The sequence below is a fragment of the Lissotriton vulgaris genome, chromosome 1_2 (assembly GCF_964263255.1).
Source record: "Lissotriton vulgaris chromosome 1_2, aLisVul1.2, whole genome shotgun sequence".
NCBI lineage: Eukaryota > Metazoa > Chordata > Amphibia > Caudata > Salamandridae > Lissotriton > Lissotriton vulgaris.
Genome location: NC_141686.1, coordinates 348,883,999 through 348,908,101, shown reverse-complemented (window position 1 = coordinate 348,908,101; position 24,103 = coordinate 348,883,999). Strand labels below are relative to the sequence as shown.

At 47.2% G+C, this 24,103-nt stretch overlaps 1 protein-coding gene across 1 annotated transcript in view; it reads left to right on the top strand.

Annotated features, from left to right (window-relative positions):
• The window catches only part of LOC147736757 (uncharacterized), a 181,712-nt gene extending 158,003 nt beyond the window's left edge, over positions 1–23,709 (top strand). The window contains exons 2-4 of the mRNA XM_086952690.1: positions 22,262–23,142; positions 23,219–23,274; positions 23,616–23,709. Coding sequence (XP_086808816.1) covers positions 22,262–23,142; positions 23,219–23,274; positions 23,616–23,709 — 1,031 coding nt within the window. The remainder of the gene's footprint in view (positions 1–22,261; positions 23,143–23,218; positions 23,275–23,615) is intronic.
• Positions 23,710–24,103: the final 394 nt, after the last annotated feature.

Below are 24,103 nucleotides of genomic sequence, written 5' to 3'. Positions count from 1 at the left end.
GCCCTCATTTTTTTATAGGGACACATATAAGGGGTAGCCACAGTTCTGAAACCTGCGGAAGTTGTGTCAGGTTGTGAGTTTAATTCGCGCATCTGAAGAAGGGGGGGAGGCAAACCTGTGCAGCCAACAAAGCCTCGGAGGCCCTGCGGCAACAGGGGGCTGTGTGTGAGCCTGAGGCAGAGGTCGCCCGACCTCGTTGATCACTAGCACCCTCCTCCTCCATTTCATGCTGTCGCAGGTGCCCCCCTTCCTCCCCCCCGCATGCCGCTTTGACCGCTTCCCCGAGACCGGGAGCTGCGGAGCCGAGAGCTGTTGCGGCCTGTGTAAGAGACACGGACCAGTAAGACCGGGACCTTTCTGGCTCTGGCGGGCTGCTCAACACTGGCCAGCTTATGATTCCTGCGTGCCCCGGCTACATTAATAGGAACTAGGGTGAGTGCTCTGCCTGTGCCAGCATAGACCCTCTGCGGTAATGAGTGCGCTGAAGATAGAACCATAGCGAGATGCCATTGCTCGCCGGGGCCTGCACAGCATTACTAGGCCAGCGGAGACCCAACAACCGCACTGTGACACTGGCTGTGAATGATCGTTCTATAGAATTCAGTGGCCTCCCCATACTGTCCAGTGCCCTACCTGCTACATCAGTATACCGCCTACTCTTCATTAACACCCCCCCTCCATTTAGGTACACAGGCCTACTGCATTACACGGTGGGATGGCTGCCCACCGGGGGCACGCTCCCCTGAATAACTAGGCCTGAGCCTGCAGCCTGATTCCCCTTCATCTATCCAAGCAGAGAAAAGCTGGGGAAAGGAAAGATGAGCACCACCTCTGGACTATTAACGACACACTGCAGGGGCGCTGCAACAATGGAAGCCCACTTGGCTTCCAATGCTGCAGCGCCCCAGCGCCGTCATACCCTAAACAGAGAAGGCTCACCTTTGATTGCGCTGGCCCTGCTGGGAACCACTGCTCCCAGTCTGACATTGAAGAGGCCTCAAGCTGCGATGCAACAGGCGCTCTTGTGTGTTATTTCTGCTGCAATGGCTGAACTTGGGGCTGGCTTTGGCACCATTGAGACACGGTTTGATACATGGCAGGTCGCATGAATAAGATGGGCAAGAGGGTGGACAGATAGGGGGCCCGGATTGATGGCACAGAGGAAAGAATCTCCAGCATCGAGGATAACACCGCAACAATGCAAAAACGCTGGGATAAAATGGAGGATACTAAAACAGGTGGCGATCAAGAATGAAGACCTAGAGGCTCGCTCCCGAAGAAATACCATCCGCATCTCTGGTATAGCGGAAACCACCAACATGAGACGACCTAAGGACTTCGTGGAGCAACTCTTTTTATCTCTCTTTGAACGCTCCAGGGACATCTTATCCCTTAAGGTGCCCCGCCACGATATATCATAGCCCGTCTCCTCAATTTTAGAGACCGAGATCCAATGCTCCGGATGGCCTGGGAGAGGGGGCCTTCGCAATACCGAGGCTCAAATATCTCCAGGTTCCCAGACTTTACTCCAACTGTACAAGAAGCTAGGAGGAAATACAACGACGTGGAAAATACACTTTGCAAACTAGGCGTTCACTACTCCATGCTTTACCGGGCTCGTTTGAGGGTGGACCACGGGGGATGCGTGAAGATCCTCGATACACCAGCTGCTGCGGAAGCCTTTTGTAAAACTGTCTGTGCAGGATCCCCCATGGTTAACCGTGTGACCCTGGACCATCACGGACCTGGGTGTGTGAGTCCCGCCATCTAATTCCTGAAATGTAGCTACATGAAAAGGCCTTACTTTTACTAGAGAAAAAGGAGCTGTTGAAATTACAGATAGATGTGCCAGACACTGCTTTTTATGAAATTGCACCCAGCCTAAGCTATAGTATCTTACAGCAGCGACTGCACCACACTAGCATGAGTCGTCGCCACACCTTTATGGTGTACACCAACCTTTATTACTTTGGGTTATGTGTTTTTTTTTCTCTGACTGGTTAAATGGGATTCACTGGATGTTCTTGATTCTGGTGTAGGTGGGGTTCTGTTTGGGGCTTTTTTTCTTGGGGTTCAATTGTCTACTGACGTTGCACATCACGCTCACAGCCACAATGCCTTCACCGCCACATATTGTCTGAGCTTAAAGCCTGAGCTGCATTTTTATAATCCTGCTACATAGTATGGCTAGAACAGTAGATCTATCGGCCTTTTCATGGGCCATACGTGGTATCAATAACCCGCATAAAGGGGAGCAGGTATTGTCATATCTTAATAGAAACTACCCACGTCCTGACTGGGCCACGCCCACTTCAAGGCCACGCCCCTGCTGCTTGTGATAAAAAGCGCGCTGAATAAGCAATCGCGCAGACAACATTGACAATCTCCTGAGGCACAGCCGGGAGCCGTTAGATTTTGCACTTGTTCTGTTTTTTAAAATTGGAAAGCTCTTTTTTAAAATACACGCACTCACCTTCCTGCTACACGATTAAAGTGTGCAGGCACCCCCTTTGCCCAGCTAACGAGCACTGGAAAGGGCGAAAACGCCAATCTGACAACAAGCGCCACTACCCACGTCCTGACTGGGCCACGCCCACTTCAAGGCCACGCCCCCTCCTTAGTAGTCCCACATAAATATGTGCATGTACCGGAAGCGCAGCGGGCGCGACGAATGCGCGCCGAAGCCGCGCCTAAGCCAAGCCCGTCTGCGCCCGTCCGCGGCCGACCGAGACCCTGCTCAAATCATCAGGGAGGCACCAGACTCGAGTGGAAACATCACCTATACAAGCCGCGAACTGCTGGATTTGATTGGTAAGACGTCCACAAATACATTCGATTGTGCTCACATGAGTCCGATGGATACTTACGGCCCATTCAGCTGTTACAACTGTAGATGAGAAAGTACCCTTACACTGAACCCTGTGAAATTACATCTACCCACATTTCCTCTTAAATGCATCTATACAAACGTAAGATCGCTACCCAAGCATTCCACGTACATCTGGGACCTTCTTAATGATTATCAACCTGATTTAGTGTGTTTATCTGAAACATGGCTTGATGACCACAATATCCCAGATATAGTCACAGCCCTTCCCCCAGACTATAAGATACTGAATGTTAACAGAGTCAAGAAAAAGGGTGGCGGTGTAGCTCTACTGTTCAGAGACCACCTTTCATGCAGACAAGAGAGTATCGTGCCGGTTGGAAACTATGAAGCTCTGGCATTTACCGTGTCCATAAACACCAATGTGCTATTCGGAGGCATTTTAATCTATAATCCCCCAGGCTGCACATTAAATTTTAGTTCACAATTACTCACACAGATTATGCCTGTCTGTTTGAAGAACAAGAACATCCTCCTCCTTGGAGATTTCAATATACATCTGGACAACAGCAGTAGCTCCTTGACGAACCTATTAGTGGAAGACATGGCTATCCTGCAGCTATCTCAGAGAGTCCATCAACCAACACACATTGCAGGATATACATTAGATTTGATGTTTTCTAATATCGAATCTATTGACATCGACCCTTTAACCCCATTGGTATGGACCGATCATTATATGATCACCTTCCGCATTAATCTCCCCATCTCCCAGACCAAAAAACACAGTGCATTCACAGCAAACATGAGAAATTGGAATCCTTTCACACTTGATAAATTCAGGAATCATTTCTCACACCCCTCTTGTACAAGTACTAATATTCATGAAGAAATAGACCTCCTTCTTAATAACATTAAAAATGCACTTGAACATTGTTCGACCACCCAATCCCGTCACAAACCAGGCAACAAAAAATCAGAGAGATGGTACGGACCTGAGCTTAAACTCTTAAAAAGAAACTGCACCTCCCTTGAGCATAAATGGAGAGTATCCAAGACAGATGAGACCAAAGACAGCTTCAGGAAAGCTCAAACACTCTATCACAGAGCGATCAGAAAGGCAAAAAAGGATTACTTCACACGCAGAGTATCCGAGAATAAAAATTCATCAAAAGAACTTTTTTAAATTGTCAGAGAATTATGCAACCCAACCAATCTCTCCTTACATCTTACTCCCTCACAGGAGAACTGTAACAAGCTCAATGATTTTTTCTGCGAAAAAATTGATACCATCTATGCCTCCTTTCCAAAACCAAGGACGGAAAAAAACGAACAATATGTACCAACCGTTGCACATTACCATCTGTCACAGTTTTGGCCCTTTTTCAGAAGAGGAGGTAGAAAAAGTCATGCTTGAGGTCAAGTCTGGTTCACCACTTGACCCATGTCCACATTACATTTATTCCCAGCTTACCCCTGTAATATGTCCAGTAGTTACTAGAGCACTTAATCTCTCCCTTAGTTCTGCCGAATTCCCAAAATCATGGAAACAAGCCCTAGTTACCCCTCTAGTAAAGAAGGCTGGGGCAGACGTTAACAATCCAGCCAATTACAGACCAATATCCCAGTTACCTAACTTATCAAAGGTCCTGGAGAAGTTGGTCAACAGACGACTTTCCACATTTTTGGAAGTTAACAGTTTGCTGGACGCTTCACAGACAGGGTTCCGGACAAACAATAGCACCGAAACTACACTCTTAGCGGTGACAGACAGTATTAGGACCAAGGTGGATCAAGGTAGTACAGTCGCTCTGATACTCCTTGATTTATCAGCGGCTTTTGATACCGTACCCCACCATCAATTGTTGAACACCCTGGCAGAGAAAGGAATTCAAGACAAAGCATTAGGATGGTTACAATCGTTCCTAGCTGATCGAACCCAATCAGTTCGCCTGGGTGACTATACATCCCCTCCGCGACCTATAAAATACGGAGTTCCCCAGGGGGCGTCGTTGAGCCCAACCCTGTTCAACGTGTTCGTCTCCTCGTTGGCAACCATCGGTAAAAAGTGGGGTGTCGAAATTTGCTCCTATGCGGACGACACCCAGCTGATGGTCACCATTGATGAAAATGATAACTCTAAAACTAGATTGACGAACTGCCTGACTGAACTGGCAACTTGGATGCAGGACCACTGTCTCAGACTAAATGCTGACAAATCTGAAATTCTATTGTTCGGCAGAGGCACACAGGTCTGGGACAACAGCTGGTGGCCGAGCGACTTGGGCTTGCCTCCCAATCCTACTACAAAAGCCAAAAATTTAGGAATAACACTGGATAAGGACTTATCCATGAAATCCCATGTTTCAATAGTTTGTGGCAGAGGCTTCGGCCTTCTGAAGATGCTTAGACGAGTCTTCCCCTGGGTTCCGACAGATTGCAGGAAAACACTAGTCCAATCACTATTGATGAGTAGGTTGGACTACGTTAATTCACTGTTTGTGGGAATGGCAGACTACCTCTTCTCCAAATTACAGATGGTTCAGAATTCCTGCTGCCAAAGCCATCTGTAATAAAAGAAAATACAACTCAGCCAAAAACTGCATGCGTGAGCTTCATTGGCTTCCAATGCGACAACGAGCCATTTTCAAACTGATGTGTATTTCACACAAAGTACTCCACGATACAGGCCCCATCATCCTACATGACATGATCAGATTTCATAAACCCTCTAGAAATCTACGATCTATGACGTCAGGAAGAGCATCCATCACCCGAGCTCGGACTGACAGGATGGGAGAGCGGGCCTTCTCTCACATTGCCGCAACAAAGTGGAACGAGTTACCCCCTAAACTCAGAACAACTGACTGCTTCCTTTCATTTAGGAAACAACTAAAAACATTACTCTTCCCCAGGCCAGATCAATAATTCTCAACTAGTGTCGCCGTCAAATCATCTGCAATTTTTCCTCAGCGCTGTGATGTCCTTTCAGGATGAATGTTAGCGCTTTACAAATAAAATAAATACAAATAAAATAAATACAAATACAAACTCCATTAAAATTGCCTTCCTTCAAGAAACGCATCTCCTCCTTCACAAGAACTGGGGCACACATCGCTATTTTTCACTTTACAGCTCAAATTCTCGAGGTGCCTGTATACTAATGCATAGGACAATTCCAGTCATTTGTCATTCTGACTATTCAGACGCAGGAGGTTGGTACTTGTTATCGGACGGAACGCTTGGGGACATAAGCATTTTGTTAGTAAATATTTATGCTCCAAACATTGACAACCCTGACTTTTTTTCGCAACCTATATTCCCAACTAGATGGTTTCTAGGTGGACCATTTATTAATTAGCGCCGACCTTAACATGCCACACTGCCTGCAAACCGACTCCACTAGTGCACAACCATCAGATAAACCTCCGGATAGGGTGGTATTTCTCCATATCACTGACACCTACTCACTGCATGACGTTTGGCAAACCTTTCACCCCACCATCACTTCACATTCTATTTGGCGCCACACTCGGTTTGGTCAAGTTTAGATTATTGGTTTATGTCGGCTGCCACACACATGTGGGTGTCTAAGATCACTGTGCTCCCACAGACACTCTTGGACCACAATCCCGTTCTTTTGAAACTCCACATCCCAGATGGATGCGGCCTTGAATACAGCTGGCAATTTCATGGCAATGCGTTCCGGGACCAGGTGTAGTGAGCTGCATAGCTCTGTCCTTGAGTATTTCGAGATTAACGCCGGAACCATGTCCACAGGCCACACTGTGGGAGGTCTTCAAGGCATATATCCTGGTAATATGTATTTCTGAGCAGGTGGGTATTCTTCGGGATATCCGCACGCAACTGGGCCAGGTAGAGGGAGAAATACGGGACTTGGAGCTTAAAGCAATAGGTGTGGGATCTTTGATTGCTAAACGGGTGCAGCTCCTGTCTGTATACCGGGATTAGGCAGAGAGTGAAATCGGGTACATGGGTAAACATGCTCAGGCACGTCGCTATGGAGAGGGAGAGAGACCAGGCCGCACCCTTACACGTATAATGCGCCCCAATAGGTCGTAAAATTACGTGGCAGAGCTCTGAACTGAATACGGGGAGACTGACACGGGTGGGTAACGTTTCATGGCTAGATTTCGGTCATATTACCAGGACCTGTATGCTTCTCATACCCCTCATGACCCAGATGCAATATCTTAATATCTCAGCAATGGTATGGTTTCCAGATAGACAGAGGCAGTTTCTGTGTGAACCGATTAATTTGGAAGAAGTGACACAGCCCATCGATACTTTAGATGGGTCCAAGGCCCCTGGCCTTGATGGCCTAACTGGGGACTTCTATAGAGATCACTCTGCACCATAACGACTGGCACCCTACCCCCCACACTTCGTGAGGCGGTATTCAGCCTGCTCTTGAAAGTTGGCAGAGACCCTAGTGATTTCGCTTCATACCGTCCCCTGTCACTACTAAACTTAGATAATAAAAGTTTAGCTAAAGTCCTGGCGACCCGACTGGCCCCGCTAATGGAACAGCTTGTTCGAGGCATGTGGGCTGCTGAATTCATATCTGTGCATAGATTGCCGCCTAGTGTTGGGTCCGGATGATTGCACATTGTTGTCCTGGAAGAGTCTTCGAAGTATCACGAGATAGGTGGCTCCTCCCCTGGACTACAGTGCGCATGGGCATCGGCTCCATCCCCAGATTGTTTTTTTCCGCCATTGGGTTCGGATGCATATTTGATCACTCAAGTTCGGAATCAAAAACATACTTTCTTTTCGGCCAAAAGGCCTTTAGTATATCGACGGTATTGTCTTGCGATCGGTGCCCAGTTCTGTTCCAGCTCAGTTCCCGAGTCGGAAATCCAGAGGAGTCGTGTGACTCTTTGGTACTGAAGGCCCGGTCGACGCCAGAGGCCTTATCGACGAAACATCATGGAACGGAGCCCGTTCAACAGGTGCCCCGTATGCAACCCGAAGTATCCTCACATCGACGTCCACCCGGTGTGCAACGAGTGCCTGTCGCCGGATCACAATGAAGCCAACTGTATGGCTTGTTCTCGTTTCCGCTCCAAGAAGACGATTTGACTTCGGCGCGCAACGCGCAAGGAGGCCCAGCAGACGGCGCCTGACCCGGTGAACATTTTCGATACCGAGGAAGATGAGGGAGCCGAGCAGGAAGTTCTGGAGACCCTGTCCGATCCTGCATCGGAGATCGACTCCAGCTACGACGCTGATATTGAAATGATCGATACTGAAGATGTCGTCGACGAGGTAGGAGACGACGATGGGGCCCTTGGGGCCATGGAAGATAGCTCGAGCGAGGAGCTATGTCCGACCGTCGAAACGGGGACCAAAACACATCATAAGACTCAGGTCGAGGGATCGCCACATGGCCTTACCCAAGATCTCACACTGGGTTCTACAGCCTCGCCTCAAGGCCCGGCTTCGGACACTTCTAAGGAGCCACAGGTTGTGAAATCGAAACCGAAAGAGAAAGCATCGGTGTCTACGCAATCGAAAGCACTAGAGGCAACATCAAAACCGAAAGTGCGTATTGCTTTGGTCGGCTCGAAGTCTTCTGACCTATCGGCGCCGACGAAGCTTAAAGGTGTTATCGACCCGGTGAGGTCGCTAAAGGGTGTCGAGCCGAAGACTGGGACACCGAAAACACTGGTCAAGGTCGTCGACCCACAAAAATCAGTGCCAAAGACCGTCGACACAGATAAAGGACTCGGAGCTCAAAAAGTTCTCGATTCTGCGCGTCAGCCACACAAGGCCAAAAGCGATGCGAACCTCAAGTCCGCGCCTGGCGGTGGCTCGAAGGAACCCGTCGAATCGATGCAGCCGTCCGCCTCCTTCTCGAAGCAGGTGTCGGAATCGTTGCAGCGCATCAAGGAGAAGGCTTAGACTGTCGGTCCGAAGGATACTTCCACGCTGAAGCCTGCCACCAAACCTCAGAAGTCGCAGGCGCCCATCCAGTTCACGCTGCAACCGAAGGTGCTACCTACGGCCTTCGCCCCTAAGACGACCGTCGAAGCGTCCAAGAAGGTGTCCACGGTGTCAAAGCCTACACCTGCGGTAGTGGGCATGAAGCACCCACAACCCCCGCTTGAAGAGCAGTCGGAACAATTCATCGACGCCGACACCGGTAGACTTTATATTTACAAACGAAAGATCGCCCTGCAGAGCCTATGGAGTCCTATAAAATTCCATTGAAGAAAAAGAAGGATTCCATGACTTCACCCGTTCTTGTCGAACCGATAGCTCCACGTGACCAAGACACTGCTCCTCTCTCGCCCACTTACTCGGATGTGGAGACAGGGGAAGGTGACAATGATGAGTACAACTACCCTATAGACACTGATCCTGAAGAACACAATGAACCCTGGGCAGACGCTGCTGACCCAGGAGATCCACACACTGCCCCAGACAGTCAGGTATATGCCGTAAAAACCTTGCCTACTGAAGACTCGGCGGCGTTTAATGCGCTTATTGAATGGGCAGCCAAGAATCATGATGTACAGCTCCATGCTGACCCTATTGAAGTGGACTTTTTGTTTGACACCTTTTCCACCTCTGAGAGGACTGTCAAGACTCTGCCAATGCTAAAGGGTGTCTCAAAACATGCTGGAGACATTTTTAAAGAGCCCACAAGGGCCAGGGTGATAAACCCCAGAATTTAGAAGAAGTACAAACCGGCGCCTGGGGACCCTACCTACATCAAGGGCCAGTTGCCGTTGGACTCTCTAGTTGTTTCCAATGCCCGGAAGAGGGCAAACTCACAAACTACGGGTGATGCTCCTCCCCCTGACAAAGAATCTAAAGTGCTAGAAGCCTCAGGGAAAAGGGTATCGGCTCAAACGGCCAATATCTGGCGCATTTCAAACACTCAGGCACTCTTAGCCAGATATGACAGGGCCCATTACGATACACTTGACACCCTGTTACAACACTTGCCAGATGAATATAAGGAGGCAGCAGAGATGCTCATACAGGAAGGAAAGCTCATCTCAAATGCTTCTATCAAGTGTGCATTGGACGCAGCAGACACCGCGGCCAGGGCCATTAATACCAGTGTGATGTTACGGCGACAGGCATGGCTGAGAATCTCCTGATTCAAGCCAGAGATACAAACCACCATATTAAATCAGCCTGTAAACCCTGATCACCTATTTGGACCTGAGGTGGACACCACCTTGGAAAAAATCAAATAGGACATAAACTCCGAAGTCTATGGGGGCTCTACAGTCGCAGCAGTTCAGAGGTGGTTCTTTTCTTCGCTCAAGCAATAGAGGAGTTTCCAGAGGCCAGCTGTCCCAGCAAACACAGTACAATAAAGGTGGCGCGCAAACCACGTACACCAAACAAGGTAGAGGTGGCTATCGCGGTAACAGCACCAAGGGCAGAGGTCATGGAAACAACAGCTCCCGATCCTCCACCGCTAATAAACAGTAATCACTGCCCCCGACCATACAACACCGGTCGGGGGGGAGACTTCAACAGTTCCTGCCGGTCTGGAAATCCATCACCACAGACAGGTGGGTCACAAAGCTTATCCAGTACGGTTATTGTCTGAAGTTAACATCCACTCCACCCAACATACCCCCAAGAAACCGTCTTATGTCCACAGAGCATTTGCACTTATTGCAGCAGGAGGTACTCGTCATGCTGCAAAAAGGGGCAATCGAGCTCGTGCCGGTGGAAGAAAGAGGCACAGGAGTGTACTCACTGTACTTCTTGATCCCAAAAAAGGACGGGGACCTCAGACCCCTAAACCAGTACATTCTATCAGAACACTTTCACATGCTAACACTGCAGCAGGTTCTTCCGTTACTCAGTCAGGGAGATTTCCTCGCAACATTAGATCTAAAGGATGCATATTTTCATATTCCGATACACCCGTCACACAGAAAATACCTCAGATTCACCATTCAGAATCAGCATTACCAATTCAAGGTCCTTTCTTTCGGAGTGACGACGGCGCCCAGGGTGTTCACAAAGTGCCTAGCGACAGTGGCTGCACACCTACGGAGACAGAACGTTCACGTTCTACCCTTATCTGGACGACTGGCTTATCCAAGCAAAGTCGGCCCGGCAGTGTGCCGCCCACATGTCCCACACCATTCACCTTCTTCACGATTTGGGATTCTCACTGAATTACCCGAAGTCACACCTTCAGCCCGCCCACGTACGGCAGTATCTGGGCGCGACAATACACACTATGGCAGCCAAAGCACAGCCAAATTCAATAAGGATCAACAGCATTCAATTGCTGATTCAGAAATTCAGACCGCAACACTCGCTCCTGGCACGAGTGTTCATGCAGTTGATAGGCATGATGGCCTCCTGCATCTTCATAGTCCCGCATGCGAGACTACATATGCGTCCGCTTCAGGAGTGCTTAGCACGTCAGTGGAATCAGTCTCACGGACAGTTGAAAGACCTAGTGTTGGTAACGGGTCGTGCATACAACTCTCTGCATTGGTGGAATCCACAAAACCTTTGCAAGGGACGACCGTTCCAGGAGCCTGTGCCACAGATCATCCTGACAACAGACTCATCTCTCCAGGGTTGGGGAGCTCATGTACTCCACTACACGGTGCAGGGACTATGGACAACGCAGCAAAAGAAGATGCACATCAACCTCCTGGAGCTGATGGCTATCTTCCTGGCAATGAAAGCATTCAAGGTACATCTGTGCAACAAGGTCGTGTTGATCCGGACGGACAACATTACAGCCATGTACTACATTCAGAAGCAGGGAGGAACGCACTCTCCACAGTTGTCTCATCTGGCTCAGAGCATGTGGAAGTGGGCCATTCAAAGGAACATCTTTCTCATGGCGGAACACCTCCCAGGCAAGGACAATCAGATGGCGGACCTGCTCAGCAGGTACAGCCACCAAATGCACGAGTGGGAGGTACATCCATCCGTACTCCACCCGTACTTCCAGCAGTGGGGTCATCCAGAGATAGACCTGTTCGCCACAAAGGAAAACGCCAAATGCCAAAGCTTTGCCGCCAGGTTCCCACACCCACAGTCGCAGGACAATGCGATATGGATGAACTGGTCAGGCATATTTGCGTACGCTTTTCCCCCAGCAGCTCTAATACTGCTGGTGGCACGCAAGCTGAAGCAACACTCAATGACACTCATCCTGGTTGCTCCAACGTGGGAACGCCAACCATGGTACACCACGTTTCTAGAACTTTCCGTAAACCGCATCAAAGTCTGCGCCTCACACCCAGGCTTTTGACGCAGAGCCATGGCGACATTCAGCACCCAGATCCGCAACAGCTCAACCTGGCGATCTGGCTCCTGAGGTCTTAGAATTTGGCTACCTCAACTTGCCTCCCGACTGCATGGATATCATACAAGAGGCAAGGAAGCCCACCACCAGAGCATGCTATGCGGCAAAATGGAAGCGGTTTGTCATTTATTGTGCAAACCACAACATCAACCCGCTAGAAGCGTCTACTCACGACATCATTTGTTATCTGTTACATCTTTACAAATGCAATCTGGCCTATGCTTCCATTCGGAAACATTTGTCCGTAATAGCGGCTTATCTCCAAAACAGGCAGCATCTCTCACTTTTCAGAGTGCCTGCCATTAAAGCTTTTCTGGAAGGACTCAAACGAGTCATTCCTCCTCGGACCCCACCAGCTCCTGAATGGAACCTTAATGTGGTCCTCACCAGACTAATGGGTCCTCCTTTTGAGCCTCTACATTCATGCGAGATTCAGTTCTTGATGTGGAAAGGGGCTTTCCTGATAGCGATTACATCACTGCAACGCGTTGGTGAACTCCAGGCACTAACTATCCAATAGCCATTCATACAAATTCACTCCAACAGGGTGGTGCTTCGCACTAACCCTAAATTTCTTCCTAATGTGGTTTCATAGTTCCATATCAATCAGACTATTGAACTGCCCGTGTTCTTCCAAAATCCTGAGTCGGTGGCAGAGAGAATGCTCCACACACTTGCCGTCAAGAGAGCTTTAATGTACTACATTGATAGGACCAAAGATTTTAGGAAGACGAAACAACTATTTGTTGCCTTTTTACCACAACACAAAGGCAACCCCATTTCCAAAGCAGGTATAGCCAGGTGGATCGTTAAGTGCATTCAGGTTTGCTATCAAAAAGCAAAGCGCACTTTAACGGTCCCCCCACGGGCCCACTCCACCCGAAAGTTGGGGGCCTCCATGGCTTTCCTTGGAAACATTCCTTTAGAGGAAATCTGTAGAGCAGCCACATGATCTATCACACACACATTTACAAAACACTACTGTGTAGATGTGCACTCCAAACAGCAGGAAGCTGTAGGGCAGGCTGTTCTAAAAACACTTTTTCAAACTGCTGCAGATGGCATAGGCGGCGCCGCTAATGGAGGGACTGCTATGTATTCTATGCACAGATATAAATTCAGCAGCCCACATGCCTCGAACCGAATATGCTACTTACCAGTATGCATCTGTTCTTGGCATGTAGGGCTGCTGACATTCATATCGCCCGCCCTCCTCCCCAGCGCCTGTAGCGGCTGCAGCACTCACATTTACTCTTAGCATGGTCATCACTCACGGTGTTACACTCCATCTTTGCCGCAATGGCTAAAAACAATCTGGGGATGGAGCCAATGCCCATGCGCACTGTAGTCCAGGGGAGGAGCCACCTATCTCGTTATACTTCGAAGACTTCTCCAGGACAACAATGTGCAATCATCCGGACCCAACACTAGGCGGCAATCTATGCACAGATATGAATGTCAGCAGCCCTACATGCCAAGAACATATGAATACTGGTAAGTAGCATATTCGATCTGCCCCTTCCCAGTCTGGCTTTTTTCCAAACAGATCCACCTCTCTCAATCTCAGAACCATCTTTGCTGTGCTCAGTAAAATTTCCCCCTCCATCCCTGCGGCAGTCACTCTGTTGGATGCAGAAAAGGCCTTTGACTCTCTTGAGTGGCCTTTCCTCAGGGCTATTTTGGGTGAACTCAGTATTCACCCCATTCATCGCATTAATCATGCACTTGTACACCAACCTAATGGCCCGGGTATGGGTAAACGGCGCCCTGTCAGATACGTTCCAGATTCTATGTGGCCCCAGACAGGGGTGTCCGTTATCCCCCCTCCTGTTCATCATGGCAATGGACCCCCTGGTCCAGGCTCACATACGGGCCCCTTTTGATGTCACTATATGCAGATGACATCCTGTTTTTTATTCGGAACCCCCATCTCAATCTCCCCCCATTTATGCAGGAGATAGCGCGATTTGGCAAACTTTCTGGCCTTCGCATAAACTGGGTCAAGTTGGAATTGCTCCACTGACTGAGGAGACTCATACACCACCTGCAGAGTTCCCTCCTAAATGGACCGTGGATGGTACAAAATACTTGGACACTTATATGTCCCAAGAATTCTTTTGTGCACTTCGCAGAGCCTTGATACGGCTGATCTGGGCAGGGACTTGCCCCCGTATTCGGTAGGACAAGCTTACACTCTCTCAGGAGCTTGGTGGCCTTGAGGTGTCAGATCGACACTTTTATAACTTGGTAGCTCAGTGCCACTACACATATCGCTGGTACCACCCAGCTGCTTGGATACCTTACCTGTGCCTGGAAAGAGCGCTGTTGGAGGGAATTCTACATTCTCAGATCTTACCTAAGGGCATACCACTACACTAGGTCTGATTTACCCCCTACTGATCGTCTGGAGACAGGAATGGGCTGCAAGGGACTACTGCACACTTCTGAGGGTTTGTTTGAAGTCACCCGTTCATCAAAGACATTTTTGAGTATATGTACTAGAGCTCTGATCCCATGTTTTTAGATGCTGCTTGGGACTTCTAACCAGACACTGTTGGCTCTACAAACTGCTTATTGCCATGAGGACTGCTGTGCTACCAGGAGCAACCACCATTTTGACTAACTGCCTTCTTGTGTTGACCTGCTGCTGCTGGGCTGCAAGAGGGACTACAAATTTGCAACCTAACTGTATGTGCTGTATGCTGCCTGCCACCTCCTTTTGTGCCCCAAATATCTCTCCATGGGTTTGTTTGCATGCCCGCTGTTCTCTTGAGATCTCAAGGCCATCAAAGACCTTGTTGCCTCTTTTCTACAAGACTTCTGCTGGGAGAGCCATTTTACAAAGGCTAGCATGTCGCCAATGCTCCCTTTTGCACCCAGGTAAAACTTTGTGCATTACAGGACAGTGCACCATGGGCCTGCAGTGCAGCGCTCTGACCAGGGGAGTGCCTTTGTGCATTCTAGGGAAGTGCTCCTTGTTTTACAAACCAGCATGTGGTCCGCTTTTTTCTCCAGCGAGAACAGTGTGGTTTCGCCTGGAGGCGTTACCAGAGAAACAAACACGTCCTTGAGCCAGCGTGCTCACTGCAGCTGCATTGGATTGAGAACTTCACCCCCAGAGTCTGGCAAGATATCGCCACCGTCAGATGCCACAAAGAACAAACTAGTGTGGCCCCTCTGGCCGTGAGACCCGAGGAACAGTCCACTGAAGAATTGTACTACTCTGCCCGTGTTGTTGCCCGTGTTGTAGCTGTAATCTACATAACCCTGAACTGAGCCTCGCAGCCTTTCGCGGACCAGCCCGCCAGTCTCCCGCCGCATTTAGCCCAACTAAAGCGGTAGCCGCCGAGTGGAGACCGGCGAGGGGCTGGACCACATTACCCACAAGCCCTACTGGGGTCCGCGATACCTGCAAGCGCCAGGAGGCGCATAAATACGTCGTCACCACTATTGTAAGTGGGATCCTTTAGACTGCCGTGTTGTTGCCCGTGTTGTAGCTATAATCTACATAACCCTGAACTGAGCCTCGCAGCCTTTCGCGGATCTGCCCGCCAGTCTCCCACCGCTCTGCCGCTTTTAGCCCACCTAAATCGTGAGCCGCCGAGTGGAGACCGGCGAGGGGCTGGACCACATTACCCACAAGCCCTACTGGGGTCCGCGATACCTGCAAGCGCCAGGAGGCACATAAATAAGTCGTCACCACTCCCTCGCGAGACGCGAGCGGGATGCCGGGCGAGGCCCAGGCAAAGGGCGGGCCCTCTTAGGCCTGAGGAGACTGGACTGGGCCAGACCCCCTGGTCGTGGGACTCCATCTGAGTAAGTTGTGCAAATTTCCTATACCTTGGTGTAATACTGCCACTGTACTTCAATGTCTACCATCGTGCTTAGTCCAGCCATTGCTGTTTCTGATAAAGCAGGGGGCCTGATGAATGGAACCCTGGACAACTATTTTACTAAAGCTGCTTCTGAAGGTTCAAAAGATTTATCCTTAGCAGAACGGCGGGCTGATCGCCGTCGTTCTATTGAACCTATTAAGAACAGGACTCTTTCTGAGCCTATTCCTGTTGTTATTCTGGACAATGAGCTCTGCGCCAATACCATGGATGCCACATCACCTGTGGCCAGTGTGCCCCTACTGCTTAGGGAATGCTTAGCACCTCCCATCGGTCTAACTCAAACTGAAGCAGATACTATTCCTCTTGATTCCTCTACTACACCTAATGCGTCAAAGGTCATGATTTCACCAACACCCAGGCCAGGGAAGGTAGTAAGAGGAAAAATTATAAGGTCTCTGCCATATAAAATCCATGGCCCTCCGCCAACTAAAAAGAGACGAAAAAGGATGGATCCAACTAAGCCAAAGCTGAGCCACTCTGAGTTCGGGAAGAAGTCTAACCCTAATAGCACCGAAGCTAAGGGAATTATAGTTGTTAAGGAAGCTGCAGGAACAGCGTTAGATCCTCCAACACTCCTACCATCATCTTCCCACTCAGTTAATGAGTCTAATACTGAACATGATTCAACGGTTGTAAGGGTCTCAAATAGCCCCTACTAGTAATCTACTGGACAGCATAGAACTTATCGTGAGAAGCTATACATTAGCTATAGTTGAAAGACTAAAAGGAGTGGAGCTAAGACTAGGGAAAATAGAGGCAGATCTGGCAATACATGGAAATCCTACTAGGATTTCAGAAAACAAAGGGCCAAAAACAGCAACAATCCCTTCTCAAGCCCCTACATCCGCATATATTCCTCCATCAGATGCAGTTGTAGCAGCATCTTCCACCACCACCTCACATATCAACCTGAAATCAGTTATATCGGCTGCTTCCAATCACCTGTCAACAAGTACATCATCTGTACCCAAACATCCCCTCAATCCTAACACAAACCAGCCAAAAATGCCTACGACAAGACCGACCACAACATTGAATCGCATTCCTGATATTCCAGCTAATAATCTAGCAAGGGAAATGGGTAACTCATCAAAAGGGCTACCAAGATTGGAGGAGGAAGAAGCTAGATACACAAGAGGGGTCCAAGGCAGGAGACCACCCACTGAACTCCCGCCGGAAGCCATACCTTACGTGGTGGTACTCACCGGGGTACCAGAGTTGTCTGGAAACAAGCGGGAAGGATTCTTCCAACTAAAGAACAAAATAATGCACTGGTTGTCCTCATACTGACCAATAGCCAGTAATATTAATGGCGAAATAGTCCATGTCCGACGCTTGCCATGGCTAGGTGGAAGCCCAAAGGATATAGGGGGAGATGTGGTTGTAGTAAATTTTAGGGATAAAAATGCAGTACAATACATATTAAATTGGCCACATAGCAATGCGAATAACTGTATTATACCGCGCCCATTAACCTACTTTTATCCAAGATCTATAGTATTCCCACCCCAATCGGTAACCAGTAATGCCCTCTTTGATAACCATTTCTCTAATATGGAGCTTGCTAGAAACCCTGTTTATATGTACCAACCAGCACCAGCTCCTGTCTCATCCGGGTGGAACACCGTACCCCCCAGACACAATACATGTGAATATAGAAGAATGGCTCATTTAATGCCATTCACGCCACTGGAGTTATCGAATAGGTTTGATGTATTTAGTGGTCTGGACGAATGCGATTGAAGATCAATGAACAGGGAGGAAGATAGTGGTGGTGTAAACATCTCTAGTACTGATGGAGCTAAGGAGGAAGAAGGGAATAGATCCCTGAGGGCAGAAAATACTATTACTGCAACTGCCATTGGGGCTAATAGTAGCCTGTCCTTATCTACACTATCAGGCAACCGCTTGTCAAATGAGGGGGCCTCTTTGATTACACTAGTCTCATGGAATGTAGCGGGGGTGCGTGCAAAAATATGTGACCCTGACTGGAATATGTATATGAACACCTTTGATATCTGTGTGTTGCAGGAAACTTGGGCCACGGATCAGGTTCATAGAGTGGGATATAAAACATACCAAATAGAGGCTGTGCCTTCATCAAGAGGACGAGCCTCAGGAGGTCTATTAATTTGGATCAGCGTATCTATTAACATTGGCATAAAAATCTTAAATACTGATTCCCTAGATATACTTGGTCTGGAAATAACCAAAAAGGGTGATTAACCTCATAAATGTGTACAATAGTCCTCATCCATCCTATAAGGAGTCGCTATGCATTGAAAAACTGGAGATTTTTATGGACACTTTAGAACCAGATGCAAGCGTAATCTTATGCGGGGACATGAACTGCAACTTTGAACCGATTATGGGCGTGGTTAAATTGTATGAAGATGAGGATGTCGCTAATGGGATACCTGTCCTGACTAATAATGGAACAGTTGCTGGAACCACACTAGCCCTTCAGATCACAAGGTTGCTCACAAGCCATGGTCTGAGGGCATGTAACGGGCGCATGCCATCTGATAGCCCGAAACCACTCACTTTCAAGAGGCGAGATTGCGAAAGTAAATTAGATTATGTCATTGTTTCTTTTGACCTATGGCCATACACAAATGATTTAAAGGTCAAGGAGAGATTCGACAGTGACCATTATCCACTCGAAACTAGCTTTCTTCAAAGCTTACTAAAAGGGCCGGGAGACAATGAGGGAGGTCTCCGTCAAGCACAGCTACCAAGAACAGATAATATCATTCTCAGTAACAATCGAAGGGCTGTCAAATGGGCATATATACTGGAAAGAGAGGACTTATTGGCTAATATTTACTGTACCCTTGTAAACACATTTGATTCATATTGTCCGTCAAGATGTGAATCTGGAGAATTCATCAAATTACATAAATCCCTTTTTAATAAATTGCTAGACCTTCTTACAAAAAGACCAAAAAAAGGGACTGGCACAGTAAATGCAAAACCAGTAGGTAAACCATGGTACAATAAGGAATGCCGTGTTGCTAAAACCATTTTGATTGATGCACTCAAAGAAAAGGTCCTATAGAAATCAAAGATAAAAGGAAATCATATAATAAGATAATGGTAAAAGCAAAATCTTCTTGGGATGAGGAACTATGGTCCAGCATGCTATCAGCAGCCAAAACCAAGGACCAGAGGCAATTCTGGGAATTAGTGGCTAAGGGGAACAAACGTGAGAAAGGCTCTAGAGAGGTTTTCCTAGATGAGGCCACGTGGGTAAAACACTTTACAACGTTGTACGCAGCCAAAACCACCGAGGAAACTTCCCTGGAAGAACTCACTTCTATCCAGCCGGAGAAACCACACCCATTGGTAGTCTTTGACCTGCAGGAAACTGAGTTAGCAATTGCTTCAGTTAAACCAGGGAAGGCGCCTGGACTTGACAAAATTCCAGGCGATCTTTATTTGCATAATATTGATGTTTGGGCACCCTATTTAAATCATTTATTTAATGCTATTGCGGCTGGTGATCAAATCCCGGACACATGGGATGGTGCAGAAATTATCACAATTTTTAAAAAGGGGGATAGAGGCGATCCAGCCAATTATCGCTGCATCAGTCTTTTAGATATAACTCAAAACATATACGCCAGGCATATATTAAACCGTATAAACACGTGGTTGGATGAAGAATTAGTTTTATCAAAATATCAGGTGGGGTTCAGGGAAAAAACTGGGACCATAGATCAGGTATTAAAGTTATGCTGCTTGTATTGGAAATACGTCATCATTCGCAAGGGCCACTTGTATGTGACCTTTGTAGATCTACGAGCAGCATTTGACCTAATACCTCGTGACCTACTTTGGAAATCCCTGGAAAGGCAGGGACTCCCTGGAGAATTATTAAAATTGGTGATGGGCCTGCACCAGGAGAACTATGCCAAGGTTAGGTGGGGCCCAAATGGGGAACTTACAGATCCAATCCCCATAAAAAGGGGAGTACGCCAGGGATGCGTACTGGCTCCCACACTTTTCTCCCTTTTTGTTAATGACATTGCAGCCCATATGGAGAACTGTGATAATGATTCGCCCCGATTGGGGGGGGAACGAGTACCGTCCCTCCTCTTCGCGGACGATACGAGCCTCATTTCACAAACTCCTCGGGCCTCCAGATTTTACTAGACAGGTTCCAGCAATATTGCACTTTAAAAGGGCTAGAAATCAACATAAAAAAAACAAAATATATGGCACGAAACCCGCACAAAATTTTAAAAGAAACTTAATGTTAAATGGCCATAAACTTGATTATGAACAGAGTTTCACTTATTTAGGGGTATTACTAGATTCGTCATTGGGATGGAGACCCCAGCTAGAAAAATCAAAAATAGTGTTCAAACAAAATGAGCCACATTTTTAAACATTAAAAAATTTTCAGTTAAAGGGCCGTGCGCTCTTATGTACGCAGAATCGTGGCTCACGTAAGACCAAAAGGACAGTTTAACAATTTTCTTAGAGGCCATGCTTAAGGACTCCGGCTCACTCCAAAAATGGGTTAGTCCTAGTTTGGTTAGCCAAGCTCTTACGTGCTTGAACCAATAAATTTTGCTGCCACTATCTTGGTCCAATACTTCTTTCAACCCATTTTTGTAATCAATCAGTTCAGGGGTTGTCCATAATCTAACCCATAATAATAATGGTCTCAACATTGCATGGTGGTCAGTATGCTTGAAAATGTCTCTTCCTTTTTAAACTGCATACCCTGTGGATCTGTTCAAACCACGAACTATGTTTTTTCTTTTTTCCTTTTATTGTTTTGCTAATTTTAAATTTCTATGCCTTAGCTGTTATAAATTCTATTTAATGATTTTTTTAAATTTGTAATCATGTATTTTAATCTTTTTTATATATATTTATTCAAAATTCCGTGATAATTCTGACCATAACAGTGTGTCCTAAAATGATGACTTGTAGTATTGATTTTTTGGCACTGTACAAAGTATTTTTTATTGTATATCTTTTATGTTGCAAAAGCAACGAAATAAAGATTATTGAATTGAATACTGCTCTGAGCTGCACGAAACCTTCAAGGCAGGCCTTTTAATGACACGTTGTTCCGTAACATGCGGCGGGCCAGCATTCCTGAGGCTCATTTCAGCCAGCCTCGCCCTTTGGTTTTAACACGTATACTGCACGAAGCTCTCAACGTCGGGTCTCACTCCCGAGACATGACAACAGTATTAGCAAGTTACAGATGCCCCGAGGACAGTGACCCTGCACCCACAAAGGTACTGTGAGGCGGGTTGGGTCTAGAAGAGGATTAAAGCCGTCCTGCTAGTCTTCACAGGTGGCTTTGTTTTCCCTTGGGCAAAGAGACGCGATTCAAGCGGCCTCAGAGGGCTCCGGACTCGCAAGAGCGTGAGGGGCATTTCTTGTTCAGCATTCTTGCTCCTCTAGCTACTGGAGTGAAACCTATGGAGATGACCTCAAGAATGGCGCAGGGCCGTCGATAGAGGAGAACTGCTGGAAGACTCAAGCTCAATTACTGTATAGTTTTTAGTAGGTGCTCCTGCACCCTACGTTTGTTTTCTAAATGCAATCACGTCAACCACGTTCACTACAGTTACCGTATGAAGTGTAATAGGAGCGCAGGTGCGCTGTGACCTATGTTTTATGTGTTTTTCTCTGTCAGACCTGCATTATTTGCACTAATAGTGTGATTTAAGTCATTTTGGTCTTGTTTGATGTACAATATAGAATCTATTTTTACTTAATCCTGCGTGGATTCCCTTTTGTGGTTTACTCACTGTGTTGCTGCGCGAGTGTGTTGCACAAATGCTCTGCACATTGCCTCTTCAAACAAGCCTGACTGCTCTGCGCCAAGCTACCAGAGGGTGAGCGCAGGTTATCTCGGGTGTGTATCTGGCTTACCCTGACTAGAGTGGGGGATTCTGCCTGGCTTAGGTGCCTACCCTAGCCAACCAGAAACCCCATGTCCAACAGTGGTTCTTGTGAATCACTTGATTCCCCAGCAAACTCCTACTGCAGGACTAGGTCAACGCACTTTATGTAGGAGGACTAGCCACCATTTGTGTCTCAAAGGACAGTAAAACTCTTCTTCTTAGAACATACATTTTTTTCCTGAAATGTAACTGTTCACCTCTCCATATTATAACAATGCAGCTTTTTTAAGAAATATTTTCCATGTGTAATTTTCAATGTTTTTTTTATATTTTGCAGCACAACAATCACATCTAGAAAGTATGAATGGGAAAGAAAGCCATAAAGGTTCCGGAGGCAAGATGAATTTTACTCAAAATATCTACTTAAGAAAACGGTGCAGATTGCACATGAAGGAGAGACACTTTGCTTCTAATGTGTGTGACAAAGGATTTATCAATGAGACACTTCTAGTGAGGCACAAAAAAGTACACACCAGCCTCAGGCCATATCCCTGCAGAACGTGTAAAAAGTTTTTCACTCAAAAGGCAACTTTTTTACAGCATCAAAGAACACACACTGGAGAGAAGCCCCATCAAAGCATACACACAGGAGAGAGGCCTCATCCATGTGTACACACAGGAGAGAGGCCTTATCACTGTACTGTATGTGCCAAGAGCTTCACTCAAAAGAAAACTCTTCTTCAGCATCAACGCATACACACAGGAGAAAAGCCTTATTGCTGCACCATGTGTGAGAGGAGCTTCAGTCGAAAGGCGCATCTACGAATGCACCAAGTAATACACACCGGAGAGAGACCTTATCACTGTACTGTGTGTTCAAAGCGCTTTTCTCGTAAGGCAACCCTTGTACGGCATCAAAGGGTACACACAAGAGAGAGATCTCATCACTGCACTGTGTGTTCCAAAACCTTTTCTCGTAAGGCGACCCTTGTACTGCATCAAAGAACACACACAGGAGAACAGCCTTATCACTGCACTCTGTGTTCCAAGCGCTTTGCTGATAAGGGATCCCTTGTACGGCATCAAATCGTACATATAGGAAAGAAGCTTTATCATTGCACTGAGTGTTCCAAGTGCTTTGCTTATCAGGGATCCCTTGTACGGCATCAAAGCGTACACACATCAGAGAAGTCGTATCACTGCACTGTGTCGAAAAGAGCTTAAATTAAAAGTCAAGTCTCGCAACACCAAAGACGCTGGAGAGAAACCTTATCTCTGCAAAGTGTCTTCCAAGCTCTTTTCTCAGAAGGGAGGCCTCGTACAGCATCAAAGTGCACATACAGGAAAGAGGCCTTTTCACTACACTGTGTGAGAAGAGCTTTACTGGTAAGGTACATCTTCTATGGCTCCGAAGTTTACACTCCAGTGTGAGGCCTCATCACTGCACAGTGTGTGGGAAGAGCTTTACTGGTAAGGTACATCTTCTATGGCTCCGAAGTTTACACTCCAGTGTGAGGCCTCATCGCTGCACTGGGTGTGAGAAGAGCTTTACTGGTAAGGTCAGTTTTGGACAACATCTAAGAAACGCACACAAGAGAAGCCTTACTGTTGCTCTTGGAGTGAAAAGAGCTTTAGTCAAAATAAACCTCCGGTCAGTCCATCTACAGCATCAAAGAACACACCCAAAAGAGGCCTTCCCACTGGGAAAAGTGTAAGAAGAGCTTTACTCAGAAGGCATCTCTACTGCATCACCAAAGATTACACACAGGAGAGAAGCATCATTAGTGTTCTGGGTGTGAAAAGAGCTTTTGTTGAAAGACTGCTCTTCTACAGCATCAAAGAACATATCGGAGAGAGGCTTTCCCACTGGGCCAAGTGTAAGAAAACTTTACTCAAAAGCCATCACCAAAGATTACAGACAGGTGAGAAGCCTCATCAGTTCACTGGGTGTGAGAAGAGCTTAACTTCGAAGGCACATCTTCAATGGAACAAAATAATACATTCTAAACTGAACCCTATCACTGCGCAGTTTATGCCAGGAACTTCTCTAAGAAGGAAAGTTTCTACAACACCAATTAATGCAAACAATATAGATCCATTTTCACTGTAAAAATCTTTTGCCCCAAAGTAAGTTTTACTGGAATGTTGTAACTTAGCGAGGACTTATAGTAAAAAATGC